The following is a 16,682-nucleotide window of genomic DNA, read 5'->3' on the forward strand; positions in this document are numbered from 1 at the left end:
CCTAGGACAATTCAGTGCAGTGGGAATAGAAGGACAAAGATTTGCAAGAATTCAGTGCAGTTGTTTTGTCAGCTTTGCAGTGTTTCAGCAAATTTTTCAACAGCTGTAGGAACAGAGAGCAAGTCTTGCTTTCACTGGGCTGGAATTGCTTGCCTTTGGGTAAGACCTGGAGTAGCAGAGAAAAGGCACTGTCTGGAAAAGGTTCAAAGGGGAGGTATTAGGCCCTTTTAAAAGACATGGCATATTCTTGGTTTTTTGGGGTTTTTTTGATTGTTTGTTTTTTTGGGGGTGTGTCTTTTTTGTTTTGTTTTGTTTTGTTTTGTTTTTTGTTTTTTTGGGTTTTTTTTTTTGTATGATGAAATATTGAGAAAAATTACCCAGCCAGTGTCAACCTGAGTGAAGGGGAAATGAGCCATAGTAACACAGCAAATAAACAGATCAAAGGAATTAGAAAAACACCAAAAACTTATTTTTTTTTCCAGTAACACCAGGCAATTAGTAGATTGATACAGATCCTCATGGTTGTTTGAACTCTCATTAACCTACGAGGGCAGTCGTGTGTGGTCTCCTTTCCAGAGCTCAGCTAGCATCTGGCATAATTATTGGCTGCATCTTTTCCAGTAATGAGTTGATTGGGGTGGCAGAGATGCTTAATAAGCATCTGTACGGTTTCATCTGCAGGATGCAGATATCCAAGTCCACAGAGAGCTGCTCTGAGAGCCCAGATGCCCAAACACCCTGCTGTCCTCGGGAGGGCAGGGTGCTGCTTGTTGGGGGCAAGCCAGAAGTTAAAATATTGAGTTTCTAGCTACAGATGCCAGAAGCTCTTCAGGGTCTGCTGGGGGACTCTCACTTGTTTCTGGATTTGACACTGCAGGAGGGGGCATTGCTTGGGGTGGGAGCAGCTGTTTCCCTCTTCAGAGAGTGGCAAAATGCAGCTGTGAAATAAAGCTGCAGAGAGCACCTCCGGGAAGCTGGAGAGGGGCACTGAGCACTGGCACTGCTGTGCCAAAATGAAACTTGGGTTTCATTTCGGCACATTGCACAAAAGATAAAACATAGACTTTTAAAAATATATAGCTCATAGGGCCAGACAGCCTGCAGAGTTTCTCTGTTCTCTCTCTTAGCTTTCACAGGAATGTCTCGTGGGTTTACCTTAAATCACACTTTTAAAAAGGGAAAACGGTGGGTTTGGATTGATGTGGTGATCGTGGGCATCCGTGGTGTTTGCAGTTCCCAGAACTACAACTGGACTTCACCCACGTGCTGAACTGGGTGAATTCCATCTTGGTTGGAATGAAGATTAACAACCTCTCTCACTCATAAGTGTGATTTTCCAGGTGTCAGAAATATGAAAATAGAATGAGTAGACTACAGCTTTAATGTGAACAGAAGAAGGTGTTTTCCCCTATTTTTTTAAACGTGGAAATCCAACTGTCCTTGAAGCTGCTGTGCTTCAGCAAGTGGGGGAAAACCACCTGCTTTTTCAAACCTCCCACAGAGGTAATGGCTCTCCAGCAGCTGCCTGCCCTGGGCAGCACCTCTGGGCACGAGCTGGGTGCCACGGAGCAGGCTGCAAGGTGGCTGTGTGGATGGGATTTCTCATGGGAAATCTCATTCTCATGCCTCTGGGACATTCTTTGCCCCATAGGGAGCTGGCCACTGCATGTATCTCCAGAAATGGGGCTTGAAAACCTGGCCAGTGGAAGACTTGCAGAAGCACCGAGCTGGGGTGAGGAGAAGATAAATAGTAGGATGTGTTTGTTTCAAAACACCTGCACCCTGGGCAAGCTCTGAGAGTTCTCATGAGGTCTGCAAGCATGCCCTGCCTCCCCACAGCTCTGCCTTTCATCTTTAAATGAGTGAGCACCGTGACCTTCAGTCCAGGCAGCGTGAGCAAGGACAGCGGGCAGGGTGAGGAAAGGCTGCCAGGTGCTGCCTGAGGGGTTTTTGCAGTGAAGTGTGTCAGGTGGTGTAAAGGAGACAATGTGGATGTCATCCTGGTGCCCCTTTACAGATGTACAGCAGGTCTGACTCAGTTACTGAGCTCATTCTTGGCAGGATGAGTCCTCACCTTGGAGCAATGGGTGCTGGAGAAAGCAGTGCTGCTCCTAAGACCTCTTGGTGAGGCAGAAATGACAGTGATTAAAAGAAGAATGAATTAAAAATCCACAGGTCCACCATGAATTTGGCTCTGGTGAGCCCTCTGTCATGCCATATGCTGCAGTGAGTACTGCCAGTGTTTGGGTTTTTATTTTATATATATATATTCTAAAATTAAATAAATGACAGCAAAACCTTTGGCAGGGCCAAAGGCAATAAACTGTGCCACTCCAGGAACACAAAATCACCGTGCAGGGCCTGAAGTACACCAGCTGCTTGGCTGCTGCCCACCTGGCTCACCTTTTTGCTTCCTGTGTTTGCTGGAGAGCCGCCTGGGCAGCGGGGATCGTATCTCACTTTCAGTCATTCTGACTTCCTCACATGAAAGGCACTCTGGAAATACAACTACTCTCAGTCTTTTCAGGTGTGCTTCAGTGCTAACACTTGCTTTAGTCTCTGTGGCCTGATGTTCAAAAGATAGAAGATAGCTTGCGTGAACCTGACGTATCCATGTGGAAGGGGTGAGCTTGATTTCTCTGGAGTTTTCGAGCTAACACTGAGGTTACAGAGCTGTGAAAGCTCTTTGCATAGTGCCATTTTGTGGCAATCAGTTCCTAGGAGTGGTTTCCCAATGCAAGTAGCTTTCTTGCAGAGAGAAAATCATTCAATTATGTGTGCAGAAGCAGCACGGGAGCCTTCACGGAATGTTCTCCATAGTCTAATGTTATATAACTTTAAAGAAATAGGTGGCTTTTGGTTTTGGTTTCTTCTGTTTCCCACACAACTTTACACCAGAAATAGTTTTAGCTGCTTACAAAAGGAGTTTACAAAAGCAGCTGAAGAAAGCCACAGTGTGAGATGCAGTGGCAAAAGGCACAAATTTTAAGAGTGCTGGGCAGGCGCAGCCACAGAGCAGCTTGGGGACACCTCTGGAGAGATACCCAAAATCTTGCCCTGAGCAAGAAGAGGGGCCAAAGAGGGGTTTTCTGTACCTCATGTGACTTTTATGCTGGGAGCAGGTTTGTGTCTTTGGACTGCAGCCACCTCAGGCTGCCCAGGCAGATGCTTTCCCTGACAGCAGGCTCAGCTCACCCTCTGTGCTCTGCTGCGGCATCCTCTGCTCCTCTTCCTCTGCCTTCCTCCCCCCTGCATGCACAGCAGCTGAACAGCAAGAGAAGTTGCTGCATCTTTTGGTAACTGAGCCTTTGGCTGCTCTCTCCAGGCTCTGAACTTTGGCAGTGCCAGGAGAGCAGCCAGAGCAGTGTGTGTGGAGTTTGTGTTTCTCTACATGTCCAGCAAGCACACTAATTGGAAAGCCAGCCAAGCCAGCTTTCCCATCTGCGCTGTTGTGTAAATAACAGACAGGCAGGTTTCTTTTCAGTTTGCTCAGGGCAAGCACGTTTCTGCCCCTCTTCCTTGTGGGAAGTCCTTGGGAAGCCTTTCGGTGCGTGGCAGCCAAAGTCTGTCGGTGCCCCTGGCTCCACAGAGGGATTCAGGCTGCTGTCATTTGCCACTGCGGTGCTGAGCAGGTCCCTGCAGGCTCCCGGGGCAGGTGACAGTCCCCTCAGGAGCGAGGTGGGCTCTGTTTTCCCCTGCTGGACTTGCCAGCTCCTCAGAGGATACTGCCTCTGCTCGGCTCCTCTCCTCGTGTTTGGGTGGAAGGATGGAGAGTGTGCCCAAGACTCAGAGAGAGCAACTAGTCTGAAGTGGAAAATTCATGTGAGGGAGAAAACCTCAGCAAAACCACTTTGTTGAGACAGACACAGTCTGTACCTTCGAGTAGCCTGGGTTTGTCTGTTGTGTGCGTGTGTTTGAGGCACGCTAAGTTGTGGTGTTGCAGAATAACCCCTGAGTGACATACCCTGGGAGGTTTGGGTCTCTCTGAAGATCAGTTTCAATCTTCCAGCCCATTTCAGCTTCTTGTCACGTTCTAGAGGCTGCCTCAGGCAGTGAGATGGCTGCTCTTCTCACTTTGAAGTTTCCTGAAAACTTGAAATTACTTGATATGACAAACTACTAGAGTGGCATTTATTTGGCTTTCTTTGTGGTTGTTCATCCTCACATGGAAAATTGTCTGGTTTATATTTTTAATGAATATATTTAATAATAGTGAAAAGATGTTGGACTGACTCTCCAGGGCCCATGCCCATCTCTGGCCCTTGTGAGAAGGCAGGACACTAACAGTGCTTGGATCTAGGCTTGGAACCTCCCTCAGGTGCCTTCAAGCTCATAAATCATGCATCACTATATGAAGGCTAGAAAAAGTTCATATATTAGACCTTCTACTTGCTATTTAACCAGTTGAATTTCCTTTTTTTTGATATCGTTGCTGTTGAAAATCTTTCAGAAAGGACTTCTTGGGCAACAGAACTTTTCAAAAATTCTGCCATTGTTTCGATGCTACTTTTATAACAGCAGAAATTAGTGGAGTGTCACTGAGTTCTGCGCTCAAGTAGGGAAATGAAGATGATATAACCCAGCAGGCAAAGAGACAGGAAAAGAATTTGGGGAACAAATCCTGTGTGGTTTTGTCTGCTGGGAGTTTTTGTTTGCTTGTTTAAATTGGGGGTTGGGATTTTGTCCAAACTACTTTTATGCTCTTCTGTCTTTCAGTTGTACGAGCCTATAAAATACAGCTTGGGGAATCACACTGGTGGTTGAACAAATGCTAATTGTAGAATGTTGGAGCAATCTGCCATTGATAAAAATGCCCTCAAAAAAACCAGCTGTCTTCTATGCCGTGGACACCTGTGGGGTTTAGCCCAGTTGGAGAAGTTTAATGGGAGGAAAACAAATTTTGTGCTGTGAATATTCTCACCTGTGGCCTGAAATAGCTGTGTCCAGAAAAATTAATGTTAAATACAGCTCCTCTGTAAGGTCCGTGGTTAATTGTGCAATCGTGGTTTTGTCCAATTCACATAAGAGGGCAGAACTGAAAATGTAATTTTTAAAGGCATTGTTTTTGGTGTTTCTGGTTAGCACTTGGTTTTTTTTTTTTTCCACTAAAACAGTGCTTCTTTGACTTTATAGTACTGCTGAGGCAATGGAGGAGACCTGAGTATGTGAGGGGTCCACATTCAGGTTTCCATCACTTTTCTGTGTATTAAAAATAACACCAAGAGAGAAGAAACTGCTTCTGTTCCACTGAACATGTGTATCAGCTCAGGAAGATTTCAGTTTTTAAAACGTCAAATGCTTTTCAGTTTTATTCATCATCAAAATTGCTTTGTATCTTCCAAGCTGCAGAAGGATTTTTATTGCTTTGTCCTGGTATAAAAATACAACCAACTGGAGATGCTCCACAGTTAACAGTGGATTTCCCACAGGAGCCCGTGTGTAAAATCCTGATTTAGAAAGAAATGAATTCTTAGCTGCAGGTCCAAGGCAGGACTTAAGTGTATTATTTGAATGCAAGTTCATCTTGAAAAGCAGTGAATTGAAAGTGACACCTTCTTGCTCAAAAGACCTGTGCTCTTTTGTGCTAAAAACCATGACTGCTGTAACAGCCTGCAAAATCAACACAGCCGGGCTCTCTTCCTTCTTTCTCTTAATTTCATTTGCATTTCATTCCTCAAATTTCAAGCACGCTTAGCGAGGCTGCTCTCATTTACTTATACAACAGGCAAATTTAGACCGATGAAATTATATACAAAAACACTTTAGGCCAACAAAGAAGTGGCACTGCTGGCAATAAATGGGAAGAAAAGAGCCCAGTTTAACTTCTAGATTTTGTAGTCTGGGTTTGCAGCCAGGAGCACACTGAGCCTTGAGAGCAGTGGCTCGCAGTGGCTCCCACCACTGCCCGTTATTGCAGCTTAATTAGCCCTGACTTTAATAATCCCAGCCTCGTGCGAGGGGTCACAGGTGCTGCTGCCGAGTAATTTTTTAGGCAGCTAGTGCAGGTAGAAAAGAATTACATACTGCTGTCAAATTGGGAAATTAAAATGTATTTTCAAATCATGTACAGTTTATTTAATAAATCTACTTATTTCTCACACACATATTTTGTATGCAAAGTAATGTGAAATGTGCAAAGAAGAAAGGTTGACCCATATTGAAAATCTGTAAGTTTCTGAGTGATGGAGGCACTCAATAATGTTTGGAAAAGCTATTCTTTTGGAAAGCTCTTCCTCTTGCTCCTTTTTGGAAAACAGTGAAGATTATGCTAAAAATATTTTTTCACCTCAGCTGTGGTCATAGTTTTAGTACTAACAAGTTTTAAAATGTTCATATATTAGGTCCACTATAAGACATGTGCAGCTGCCTATTTGCACAGTCAATAATTTCTATGGAAATTGATGGACAACAAATTGTATTTTCAAAACTGGTCCCCTTTCTTTTTTAATTTGCTACTGAGAGAAGGTAATTTCTTTTCACATTTTGAATAAGTGGAATATCTGCCCCAGAGACTTGACTACCAGCAGTCTTAGACTATTTTCACATCTCTTTTTAGAAAGGCAAAGAAAAATATTTCTTTTTGTGAAAGTGTTTCTGGCTACAAGCACCAACCATGCCCAGATAAAGGTTCAAGAAATGCTTGGCTTAAATTGCAACAAAGAAACCTTTAGATCGAGTCAGAGCCAAAACTGCAAATGGCATCAGGGTGGTGACAACCCAGAAGTGCTGACCTGAAGAGTTCAGGCAAGCCCAATGACATTTGGAGAATGGCACAGTACAAGCTGGAAGGACTTCCCTAAGGAATGAGCTGGTTAGAGCTGGTCCAGTCTTCTAGCTGGGAGACAGGAGATTATCAGTCACTCCCTCATCTTCTGTGATGCAGGGCTTGCTTTCTTAATTCCCCTGTCCAAGAAAGAACGAGAAGACAGGCAGAAGAATACATGTGTTATCTATCTTTGATAGAAAGGCCCTGATGTAGAAACACAGTTCAACATATTCAGTCTTTCTCTAAATCTCATATTTGAAGAGGTTGTTTGGATTTACATGGGCAAGACCTGATCTAAAATTGCAGGAGAAAGCCACGATGATTCCTCAGCACAGGTCATCAGGAAAGTTTGTTGCTCAGGAATGGCTGGTGCCTGGGGTAGTCCCTTGGATTTCTATTCTGGGCAGCAAGTCCTCCATGAAGAGCAAAAACTGCTGTCCCTCCTAGCAGTCCTGAACAGTCCATGATGCTTCCAGGAGGGAGGATTCACTGCTGTCCCAGGCTGGCCAAGCTGCCCAAAGCAGAGGAGCTCCAGCAGTGACTTCTGGCTGGATACTGCTTTTTAACTACCAAGATCCATTCTAAATTAGAAATGTTATAAACAGTTATTTCTGTTTTTGCTCTTAGCAACACCTTTCTGACCACATATGTAAAGGGAAAAATGCTGCAGCTATGACCAAAGCTGCTGTTAAAAGGCATTCCCATGATCTGGCTAGTTTTCCTCTGGCAAGCTTTTCACATTTGGTAGATAATGTCAAGGCTAATGCTTCTTTCAGGGTCAGTCTGTCACTTTATTAATGCTGGTTCCTTAATCTAACTTTTTTTTCTCCTTTATCTTTAAAGGGAAGAAAAATATGGAACACGTTTGCATTCACTGGGGAAACACTGTCCTTCTCCTTATGGCAGGGTCCCTGCCACGTCAGGCACAACACTGTCAGTGTCCTGGCAAGGGGCATTCTCCCACTGCTGGCAGTGCCATCGCATGGCACAAGGGTTAAAGACAGGACACAGCTCAGTGACCCTCTTCAGGTGTGTTTTCTTACAGAATTCCTTTGCAGCAAAATAGTAGAAGATGGCATCGAGGCAGCAGTTCAGGTTGGCAAATGTCATGGACACCTGGAGGAAGAGGCTGATGGTCTGCTTCATCCTGCAGCCCACGATCACGTGCTGCCTCACCAGGCACTGCAGGAGGATCCCAAGGTGGACGGGTGTGAAGCACACCAGGAACACCACCAGGTTGATGACGATGACTCGCAAGGAGCCACTCTCTTCCACGTTCATTTTTTTGTCATGCTTTTTGTGATTCAGAAGAATCCAGATGGTTTGAGCAGAGCAGAAAACCATCACAGCAAGCGGGATCAGAAACCCAAATATTTCCACAGAAACAATGAAGGGGACACTCCACGTCCGGTCTGACATGTTGTGAAAGCATTTAATAGGCTCCTTCTTCTGAAACACGAAAATTGGGATGCTGCAGATCCAAGCTGCTGCCCAGATGAAGCAGCAGATCACCACAGCCCACCTGGGGGACTGGTTAGCTCGACCTTCAAAGGGGTGCCTTATGCAGATGTACCTGTCCACGGTGATGCAGACAATGATGAAGATGCTGATGTAGGTGTTGACGAAGTAAGGAGCCTGTATGAAGGAGCACAGCAGCCCAGGCACCCTGGTGACAGAGTAGTACAGCTTTGGTGGCAGCGAGAGGAGCAGCAGCACGTCTGCCAGCACCAGGCTGATCATGTACACCGAGGTCTTGGTCTGCTTTCTCCAAAAGCAGCAGAACACAGACAGGGCCAGGCTGTTGAGGACCATCCCGAGGATGAAGGTGGGGATGGAGAGCCCCAGCTGCACGCTCCATGCCAAGCTGTCAATGGCTGTAAAACTGCAATTCTCACTGATGTTGGTCATTTCTGCCCTGAAATGGCAAAGAGAGCGGGTTGGAAATGTGTAAGACTCACAGCTGATGCCATGATAAAGCCAAACCAAGATCCTTTCAAACACAGTTCTAGAATTTTTTTGGTTTTGAGCTGGACACTTGGTCAGCCTTTGTCTATTACAGAAAGTGAAACCTTTCAAGCACAGAGCTTTCTATTTCCAATTTGACTGGCCTGGTACGTTACAAGGGAGTCTGGTTCTCAGGGGAAAGTAGTCAGCATCCACTGATTACCTTCCCATGTAAGATAATCCCATTCAGATATCAAAAAGCCTGACTCCTTCAAACACATATTTTCCAAAACTCTAAAGACTACCGACTATCTTTAATAATTTGTACACCTGGTGAAGTTTCCACCTAACACTTATGCTTAGTTTAGGTGCTACACAGAAATTAATGAAATGACTATTCCATATTAAGGTATGCTGACCTGATAGCTGGGATTTTACTCTTATATCTAAATCCCCATGCATCAGTAGCTTTTGCTGATGTGCTTTTACTGCACCCCCATTTATATGATATTTTAGTTTCATACAGTGCTTATATCCAATGCAGTATTTTAAAAGGTCAACTTAAGACTGATCTTTTATCTAGGTGCAAAATGAGTAAGCATGTTTTTTCACTTGTGCTTTACTTTCAGCATTGTATAAATTTGGGGGTTGCAGTTTAAATTTTAACTGATTATCTTAGACAATCCAGCAAAGATTAGCAAGTGGAAGCCAGGACAAATTCATAACGCAATTCTTAAAAAAAAAAACTAATTAGTCTTGAATTTTATCACTGTTTTTAAAAATATACATATGCTTTAACAAACTGTGCCTTAAAAGTGCTTTTTATAGGTGCTCTTTAAATCAAAACTACAAGAAGTCCTAATAAGCCAAGGAAATTGGTAGTTGAAGTTCCCAGTCCAGTTCAGCCAACCAAGTGTCTCAAAAGAAATTTTAGGAGGAAGTGAAGGTGCTTTAAGCAGAGTTTGATCAAGAGGAGAATCTTTGCTTTGGAGGATGAACAGTGACAGCTCTTAAGCACTGCCAAATAGAGCTAAACTTTGCTAAAGAAACCAAAACCAACTAGTGAAGGACTTTTGTGTGTGTGTGTGTGTGTGTGTGTGTGTGTGTGTGTGTGACTAAAATAAAATATTTTAAAAAATACAGAGAAACAGAGAACAGCTGAGGAGACAGCCTTGCATTTTGCCAACTCTTATACCACTGATTTCATAGGAATGCTGACATTGTGCTGCAGGTCAGATGGCTTGTGGGCATCAGTGAGTGATGATGGAAATAACTGTATCTGGACATGGAATGCACTCAGAGCTTAATGTGCTTCTATCAGTGAAACATTAATTTCCAGCTCAGACTACAGAAAGGACAGGCACCTAAAGGTGAATGCCCAGCCCAGTAGTTGTTACAAAGTATGGATATTATTAGTGTGGCTGGAAAAGGTTCAGTCTAGTCCATCTGTTGTAGGAAAGAGTGTCAAGTGTGATTAAAGCAGTTCTGTAACTGATGAGCCTAAGCTTCATATGGATTTAGAAAGAAAAATGCTAAATAAGTCTTTGAGAGCTCTTACCAGACCCTTATCTTTGATGAAGTATCTGCCTTTTCATATAAGAGAAAGGCTGAGGATTTTAGGCACTTGCATTTCAGCAAAGTGTACTCGAAACGAGTGGATAGCAGCAGAAAAAGCAGGGTTTAGAACAAGGGCTGTTCAGTAATGAAACGGTTGCCTGAAGCTGGTGAGGATTACAAACAGACTGGGTGGGGATTACTAAGGGGGTGCACAACACTGAGACTGTCCTTGGCTGTGTGACCCCACTGTGGGAGTGAGGGTGACCTCTGGGGAGGGGCTGGGTGCCACTGCCACCTGCAGGGAGCTGGACAGAGCCACCTGAGCTGGGCTGGCAACTTAGGAAACAGCAAAAGCAAAGCTGGATGTTATCACCGGATTTATCCGTCAGAAACGAGAGCAAAAGGGAAAACCTTGGTTTGGTCATCAGGGTGAGGCTGAATCAGCCCATTTGAGCCAGCAATATGTGGCAGCTACTTAGAAAATCACGTGTTTGTGGTGTGTGAGAAGTGAGAAAATCACACAGAACTCGGAGCTGAGTTGGTGCAGTGTGTGCAAGGGCTCGCTCTGGGGAGATGCTGCTGTCACTGAGGGGCAGGGCAGGGGACAGGGGAACACGAGCTTTAGCGTGAGCATGGCTGTCCCGTGGCCAAGGGCACCCATCTGCCTCGAGAGAAAATCAGGCGACATGAAACATTTTGGGGTAGTGACAACACCTGTCAACCCAGCAGTGGGTGTGCTTTGTAAATGTAGCAGAAAACCCTGCATGGTGACTCTTTAAAGTATGAGGTTTGGTGTAGGTGTAGAAGGAGAGATCAGAAGTGACCTCACCCCTGATAAATCACAGTTGTACTAATTACCAAAGAAGAAGAACAGCCTTGCCCTTAATGGGTCACAGCAGTGGCTGATAAAGGTAAGTGTGATAAGAGGGGTGGGCTGGCTGGTCGGGGGAGCCTGGAGGAAGAGGACCTAGAGGGGCTCTGAGGAAGAAGGATGGATCCAGAGAGGCACAAAGACGAACAAGACAAAGAAGAGAGTTGCTGCTGCTGCAGATCTGCTGTGAGATCAGTCTGAGTGTGATGGAGTTGGAGCCTGCAGTGATACTCCAGCTAGGGATGGCTTGCAGTCATATTCCAGCAGTCAGAGTCTGTCAGAGAAGCCAAAAGCAGGAGCTTGCTGCAGTCACTCAGGATGGCTAAGCTGTAAAGAAGAATAAACCAGGACCCTTTTCACGTTGGTACATGAGAGTCTGTGTCTTGGCTCATGTCTACCCCTAACAAGAGGTCTGCTGTAACAGTTTGGTGCCACTTTTATTGCATCACTACCTCACTGAATGCCTTTTCTTTAGAATTCATTGGTACCAAATTACATGTAGCATTACTCCAGAAAATTATTAATTTCAAGAAAAGAGCCTTTAAATCGATAGTTGTCTGATTGTCAAAAACATGGTGGGTTTTTTATCATTTTACTGTCTCAAATTTAAAATTCACATCTTGAGTAACCCATGGGAATTGTTTGCAACTGTTCCAGACTAAGTAATGTTTGCTAAGGGTTCACTTGAAGAGTCATTTTCATTGACAAATAACCTTGCAGTCATTTCATAAGCATCATCTTTACTGCATTGTCCAAATTATTAGTAAAAATACTGCTAATACTCATCCTGAAAGATACTGAACTGTACCAGACACATCTTTCCTACAGAGTAGACACTGATTAGAATCTCAGTGGGTACCACGAATCATACAGAAGTTTCATACTGCTCATGTTTCCTTTGCTTATGAGAAGTTCATTAGAGGTAGTGTGTGAAGCCTGTTTCCCCCTCCTACAGCCCCATCTCCCTTTGCTGACTGGTTCACAGAGGAAGTCAAATAACTTCTATTTCAGTCATTCTCAGATTAATCTCTGCAGATTTTTACTTACCACTGACTCGAATTCTGCATGCTTACAGATTCTTTGGTGGGTGATTCCAATATTTCTTTCAAATACTAAAGCCAGGATTGCAGATCTAGTTCTTCCAACTCCTTCCTATCCACCTTCTCAAGAGAGGTACCACGTTTGCTCTTTTCCAGTCTTCTGAGGAAAATTTCTGTCCTCAAAAGGTTTTTTGAAGGGATCTCCTGTGGCTTTAGGATTGTTTCAGACAACTCCTAGAAACCAAAAGATAATACAAGAACCTGTAATTAACAGTACTGAAGAGAGTGTACCTTAGCTGGCTCAGCCTCTGTGTCATCACTACTCCATTTGTTCTGTTTCTCCTGCTGAGGATTTTCCACTTCCTTTGAACTCATTAAACATTAACTGGGTTTTGCCATAGCAGGAGCTTGTGGTTTAGTGAACTGCAAAGGTGTTCTGACCTAGGAAATGAACAGCAAGGTTTTACAGTAATAGCTCCACTAGGTTTTTTTTGCAGTAGAGCAGAATTCATGAATGGTTTCCTCTTTGCAGCTTGGTCCCGAGTTCATCTGGGATTGACACAAATCTGTGTGAGAGCACAGCTTAGAGATGTTACACTGAGGGTATTCTTGTCCATGAAAGCTTCATTAGCAGAAACATGCTTTGTTTATTTCCAAGAACATTATTCATGTTAGACGTAAGTTATTCTCTCGTTGATGTACTGGAGAAGAGTAAGATGGCTCAGTGCAATGAGCAGCAGGTCCCACTCCTGCCATGTACTTCACCTGTAGCTGGATGATTTCTTACAATTTTTTTTTCCTAAGTATTTTGATTATAACAGAATAGATTTATATTTATCACTAAAGCAGAAGTCTTTCTTTCTGCTCGTAGCTAAACAACACTACATTTGACCTTATTGTTTGAACTTCATAAAAAACAATCATCTAACCAGCTTAAAAAGTGTCTACAATCAATGCTGCTACTAAATTGGTGGAAAAATAGAAGTCAATAACTAAAACAGGGATTACTTTACCTGAACCCTGGCAAGCAGATCAGCAGCATTGCTTCAGTCCAGGCTGTTCTGCAGAGCTTGAGAGCGTTTTCTTGCAGCCCGTGCCCTACAGTGTTCTAAGCGGCAAACACAACCACATCCTTCTTTTCTTCTCTTTTTTTTTTCTTCCCCCGTCTCAAAATACACTCTGTGCCTACTTACATAGGCAAGTGAAGGTGGAAAAAGTGTAAAGATTTGAATCCTCCGCTGTTTCCAGTCAGTAGTCAAACCAGGGTGGGGAGCAATTCCTCTCTACGTTGGAGGTGCGGCCTGGCCTTTACCTGCTGTGGTGCAGGTGAGAGCTTTTGTGAGCTTGTGGTGGCCACCTCCGAATTTCCAATTTTTCCTTGAGCTGGGGAGGAGCTGGAAAGTGGAAAGTTGTAGGAGAGGTTGTAATAAAAATAGGGTTTCTTCCCCCAGTTTCTGCTCCATTTGCATACTGGGGATCAGTAGTGAAGCACTCAGAGGCCTCTGAGAGGTACAGCTACTTCCACACATGCAGCTGTTAAACTATTTCAGGGGTTTGTGCCACTTTTAGCCAGCTCAGGTGTGTGATTCATAACTGCAGGCTGGCAGACAAATGTTTATCTGTGAGAAGACTGAGGCGCACAGAGCAGCAAACGAGTGCCTTACACGTGTGAGTCACACATGAGCCAGAAGAAAATTTTCTTGAGATGAGCTTCCAGCGCTTTCTGGAACCTCTCTGCTCACGTGTGAAACTTGCTCACTAGTGTTGACAGCCCCTCTCCTGACTCGTGGACATGCTGCAACCCTTTGCAGAAAAATACAGGAAGAAAGGCAGCTCTAAGTGACAGTTTTCAAATTGCAACCCAGCTTTGGAGGTAATTTCATCTTTCTGGAGAAAAAGAAGCATCAGCATTTGTACCACAGGGGTAGGAGAAGAAAAAACCTGCAGTTTTCTTCCTGTCTCCTTTAAAAACGGGATTTTGGGGAAAAAAAAAAAAAAAAAAAAAAAAAGCAGAACCCCAAACAAAGTTTATGTAAACCTCCTCAGAAAACTGTGCGGCAGAGGAAATGAAGGCAACATGATTCATAGAATTTGGGAAACACAATCTGGAATTGGGAGGTTTCAAGGGCTTTGCAACTTCTGTCTTCTCAGATCTGTGGTCTGCCTCCAACTCAGCAACAGACTGAAATGAATCTGGAGTCACAGGAAGAAACTTAAGAGTGCAACTAAATATTAGCAGGAAGCAAACATCCTACAATTCCAAGTGACTTTTGAACAAGTTATTCTGTGCCATGTTGCAGCTGAAATGGGGTTGCTTCTTTAATCTCCTCGCCATAGGAATCCTCCAGACTAAGCTTAAGAATTAATTTTTATACTTTGTGCTGCCTTCACTCCCAGCACAAGCTTCATTCCTTGTGGCTCTGTGAATTTCCCACTTAGTATCACTTGATGCATCAGACCTAGACGAAAAAAATCAGCATTTCTGCACACATCAGCTGCACGTTCGCTGAGCTGGCAAATGTTTGTGATTCGTGGTGGGTTTACCCCTCATAGGTGAGCACATAAAGCATCTTTTTGCAGGCTGGCCTTTTTGGCTTAAATGAGGACAACTTCCATCTAGAGCATATTTAATGAGGGCAAGTTCTGAATGACTCAGTCCCAGGCTGGCAGATACATTATTGGCTGAGAAACTAGGGCTTGTTTCCCCCATTCCTGGTGAATGCTTTTGGAGTTTCTCAGGTGCTGTACATGAATATGCTCAGCAGGAATTATTTCAGTGAGGCCTTTGTGCTCCAGAGTCTTTTCACCCAGCACTGCTGCTTGATAAATGCTGTATTTTGGGGATCCAGGTGGCTGCATGGCTCTGAGGTTTTTTTTTATTAACCAATAAAATGCACTGGGTGTATATTTTTTGTGCTACCTAGAGACATGAATCTTAGCAGCTTTATCTGTTTCCCAGTATTGTGTTCCAGTTAGCAAATGAATAGTGGCTGGAGGAACCATAATCCAGCTGAAAGGAAGGCTATGACCAAAAAATGCATAATGTTTGTGGCAAAGGTGAGTAGGGGTTTTTTTTGGTTGGTTTGTTGTTTCTTTAAAGTTTGCTGAACTTTCTCTACTTTTTATCCTCTTGGTGCCATAAGTGCTGCTTTTGCTAAGTCAGGCACCAGCATTTGCTGTTTTCAAGGAATCAAAATCTCTTTCAGAGGAAACATGTTCATACAGTGCAAAACCACATTCATTTGCATTATACCAACACGAATTCTGCTCTTAAGTGGAAAATACATGGTAGCAGCTTTGAGGTCCAGCTTTCACAAGTGTCTGAATTATGTGTTTGCTTGTACTTAATGGCCAGAATGGAATGAGCTGGGTCTCAGATCTAGAATTAGGCTGCTCAAATGCAAATTAATCAAAATTCAAAGGAAGGGCCCATGTGTTTCTGGGCCATTCCAAACGAATGTGTGATTTGTTCTCCCAGGCAGATGTAAAATATCATCTCAGCTAGCAAGACTTAAATACCCAGCGTGAAACGAGTCAGGAAAAGTCACTGCTCAGCAGAGCTGGGAGGTGAGTTACAAACTATCCTTGTCCTTGGGAAGGGGGCTGCGTGCAGTGGGGAATTGGGAAGCTGATGAGCTTAGACACCTGACCCTCAGGTGTCTTTTCTGCTGCGCTGTGAATGGTTTCTGGTATTTTGGTGTGTTTTTAAAGGCTTCACAGACTGGATAGCCACAGTGAGCTAAGCCAACACGTCTTGTTCTGAGCGGGCCACCACAGCTTGCTAACCCAAAAGGGATTTGCTGCTTTCTTTTAAGAGGAGAGATCCTGGAGACTTCATCTAACTCCAGCTGAGCAGCAGCAAAACCCTGGAAAGGAAAATGCCAAGAGCTTGGGATGCTCTCACCTACCTGAAGAGGTACTGTGATGCTCTTTCTCTCTAAGGAACAAGTAAATAAAAGAACAAGCCTGATTTTCATCGGTGGCTTAAAAGTTGTTGTTTTGCACTTGGGTTGGAGCACAGAGTTTTGTTTATCTGGAAGCCTTCCACTCCATACTAGTGCTCAGTATCCTCTTCATCCTCACCTTCCTAAGCACCAAAGCCTAACAAACAGTGAGCCATCTTAACTGTGCAGCTGGAGCTCTGAATAGCTCAGGGGTTGTGGTTTTTTCTCATGGAGCCAGGTTTCTGGTTTTTTTGTTTTGGTTTGGTTTGGTTTTTTTGGGTTTTTTTTTTTGGTTTTTTTTTTTTTTTTTTTTTTTTTTTGGTTTTGTTTTGGTTTTTTTTTTGTTTGGTTGGTTTTTTTTGTTAGTTTATTTTTGTTTGGTTTTTTTTTTCTTTTTTTTTTGGGTTCAGGAGACTGCAAAACTTGAAACCAGAAAACCTGGGAGCTGCTGTATTTTATAGGGAACAACCACACTCAGCCTCTTCAAGATGAGGCCAGGACTTATAGGCAGCCCAGATGGAGCAAAAAGTATAGTTTTTTGGAGCTGGCCAGCTATGAGG

At 43.8% G+C, this 16,682-nt stretch overlaps 1 protein-coding gene and 1 long non-coding RNA gene across 3 annotated transcripts in view; one reads left to right on the forward strand and one right to left on the reverse strand.

The window, feature by feature from the left end:
* LOC119704724 overlaps window positions 1-16,273 on the forward strand; it is a 29,207-nt gene extending 12,934 nt beyond the window's left edge. The window contains exons 6-7 of the long non-coding RNA XR_005258024.1: window positions 15,657-15,745; window positions 15,890-16,273. This is a non-coding gene — a long non-coding RNA (uncharacterized LOC119704724). The remainder of the gene's footprint in view (window positions 1-15,656; window positions 15,746-15,889) is intronic.
* Window positions 785-13,564, reverse strand: GPR55 (G protein-coupled receptor 55). Of its 2 annotated transcripts, XM_038146361.1 has the most exons (3): window positions 13,192-13,564; window positions 12,186-12,412; window positions 785-8,681 (listed from the first exon to the last, which is right to left on the reverse strand). In XM_038146361.1, exons 2-3 carry the CDS (start codon window positions 12,203-12,205, stop codon window positions 7,664-7,666), a joined length of 1,038 nt encoding a protein of 345 aa, XP_038002289.1. In that variant the 5' UTR covers window positions 12,206-12,412; window positions 13,192-13,564; the 3' UTR covers window positions 785-7,663. The 2 variants fall into 2 exon arrangements, with proteins under 2 accessions (XP_038002289.1, XP_038002290.1); XM_038146362.1 differs by lacking the exon at window positions 13,192-13,564 and having other exon boundaries at window positions 12,186-12,766.
* Window positions 16,274-16,682: the final 409 nt, after the last annotated feature.

The sequence above is a fragment of the Motacilla alba genome, chromosome 9 (assembly GCF_015832195.1).
Source record: "Motacilla alba alba isolate MOTALB_02 chromosome 9, Motacilla_alba_V1.0_pri, whole genome shotgun sequence".
Classification (NCBI taxonomy): domain Eukaryota; kingdom Metazoa; phylum Chordata; class Aves; order Passeriformes; family Motacillidae; genus Motacilla; species Motacilla alba.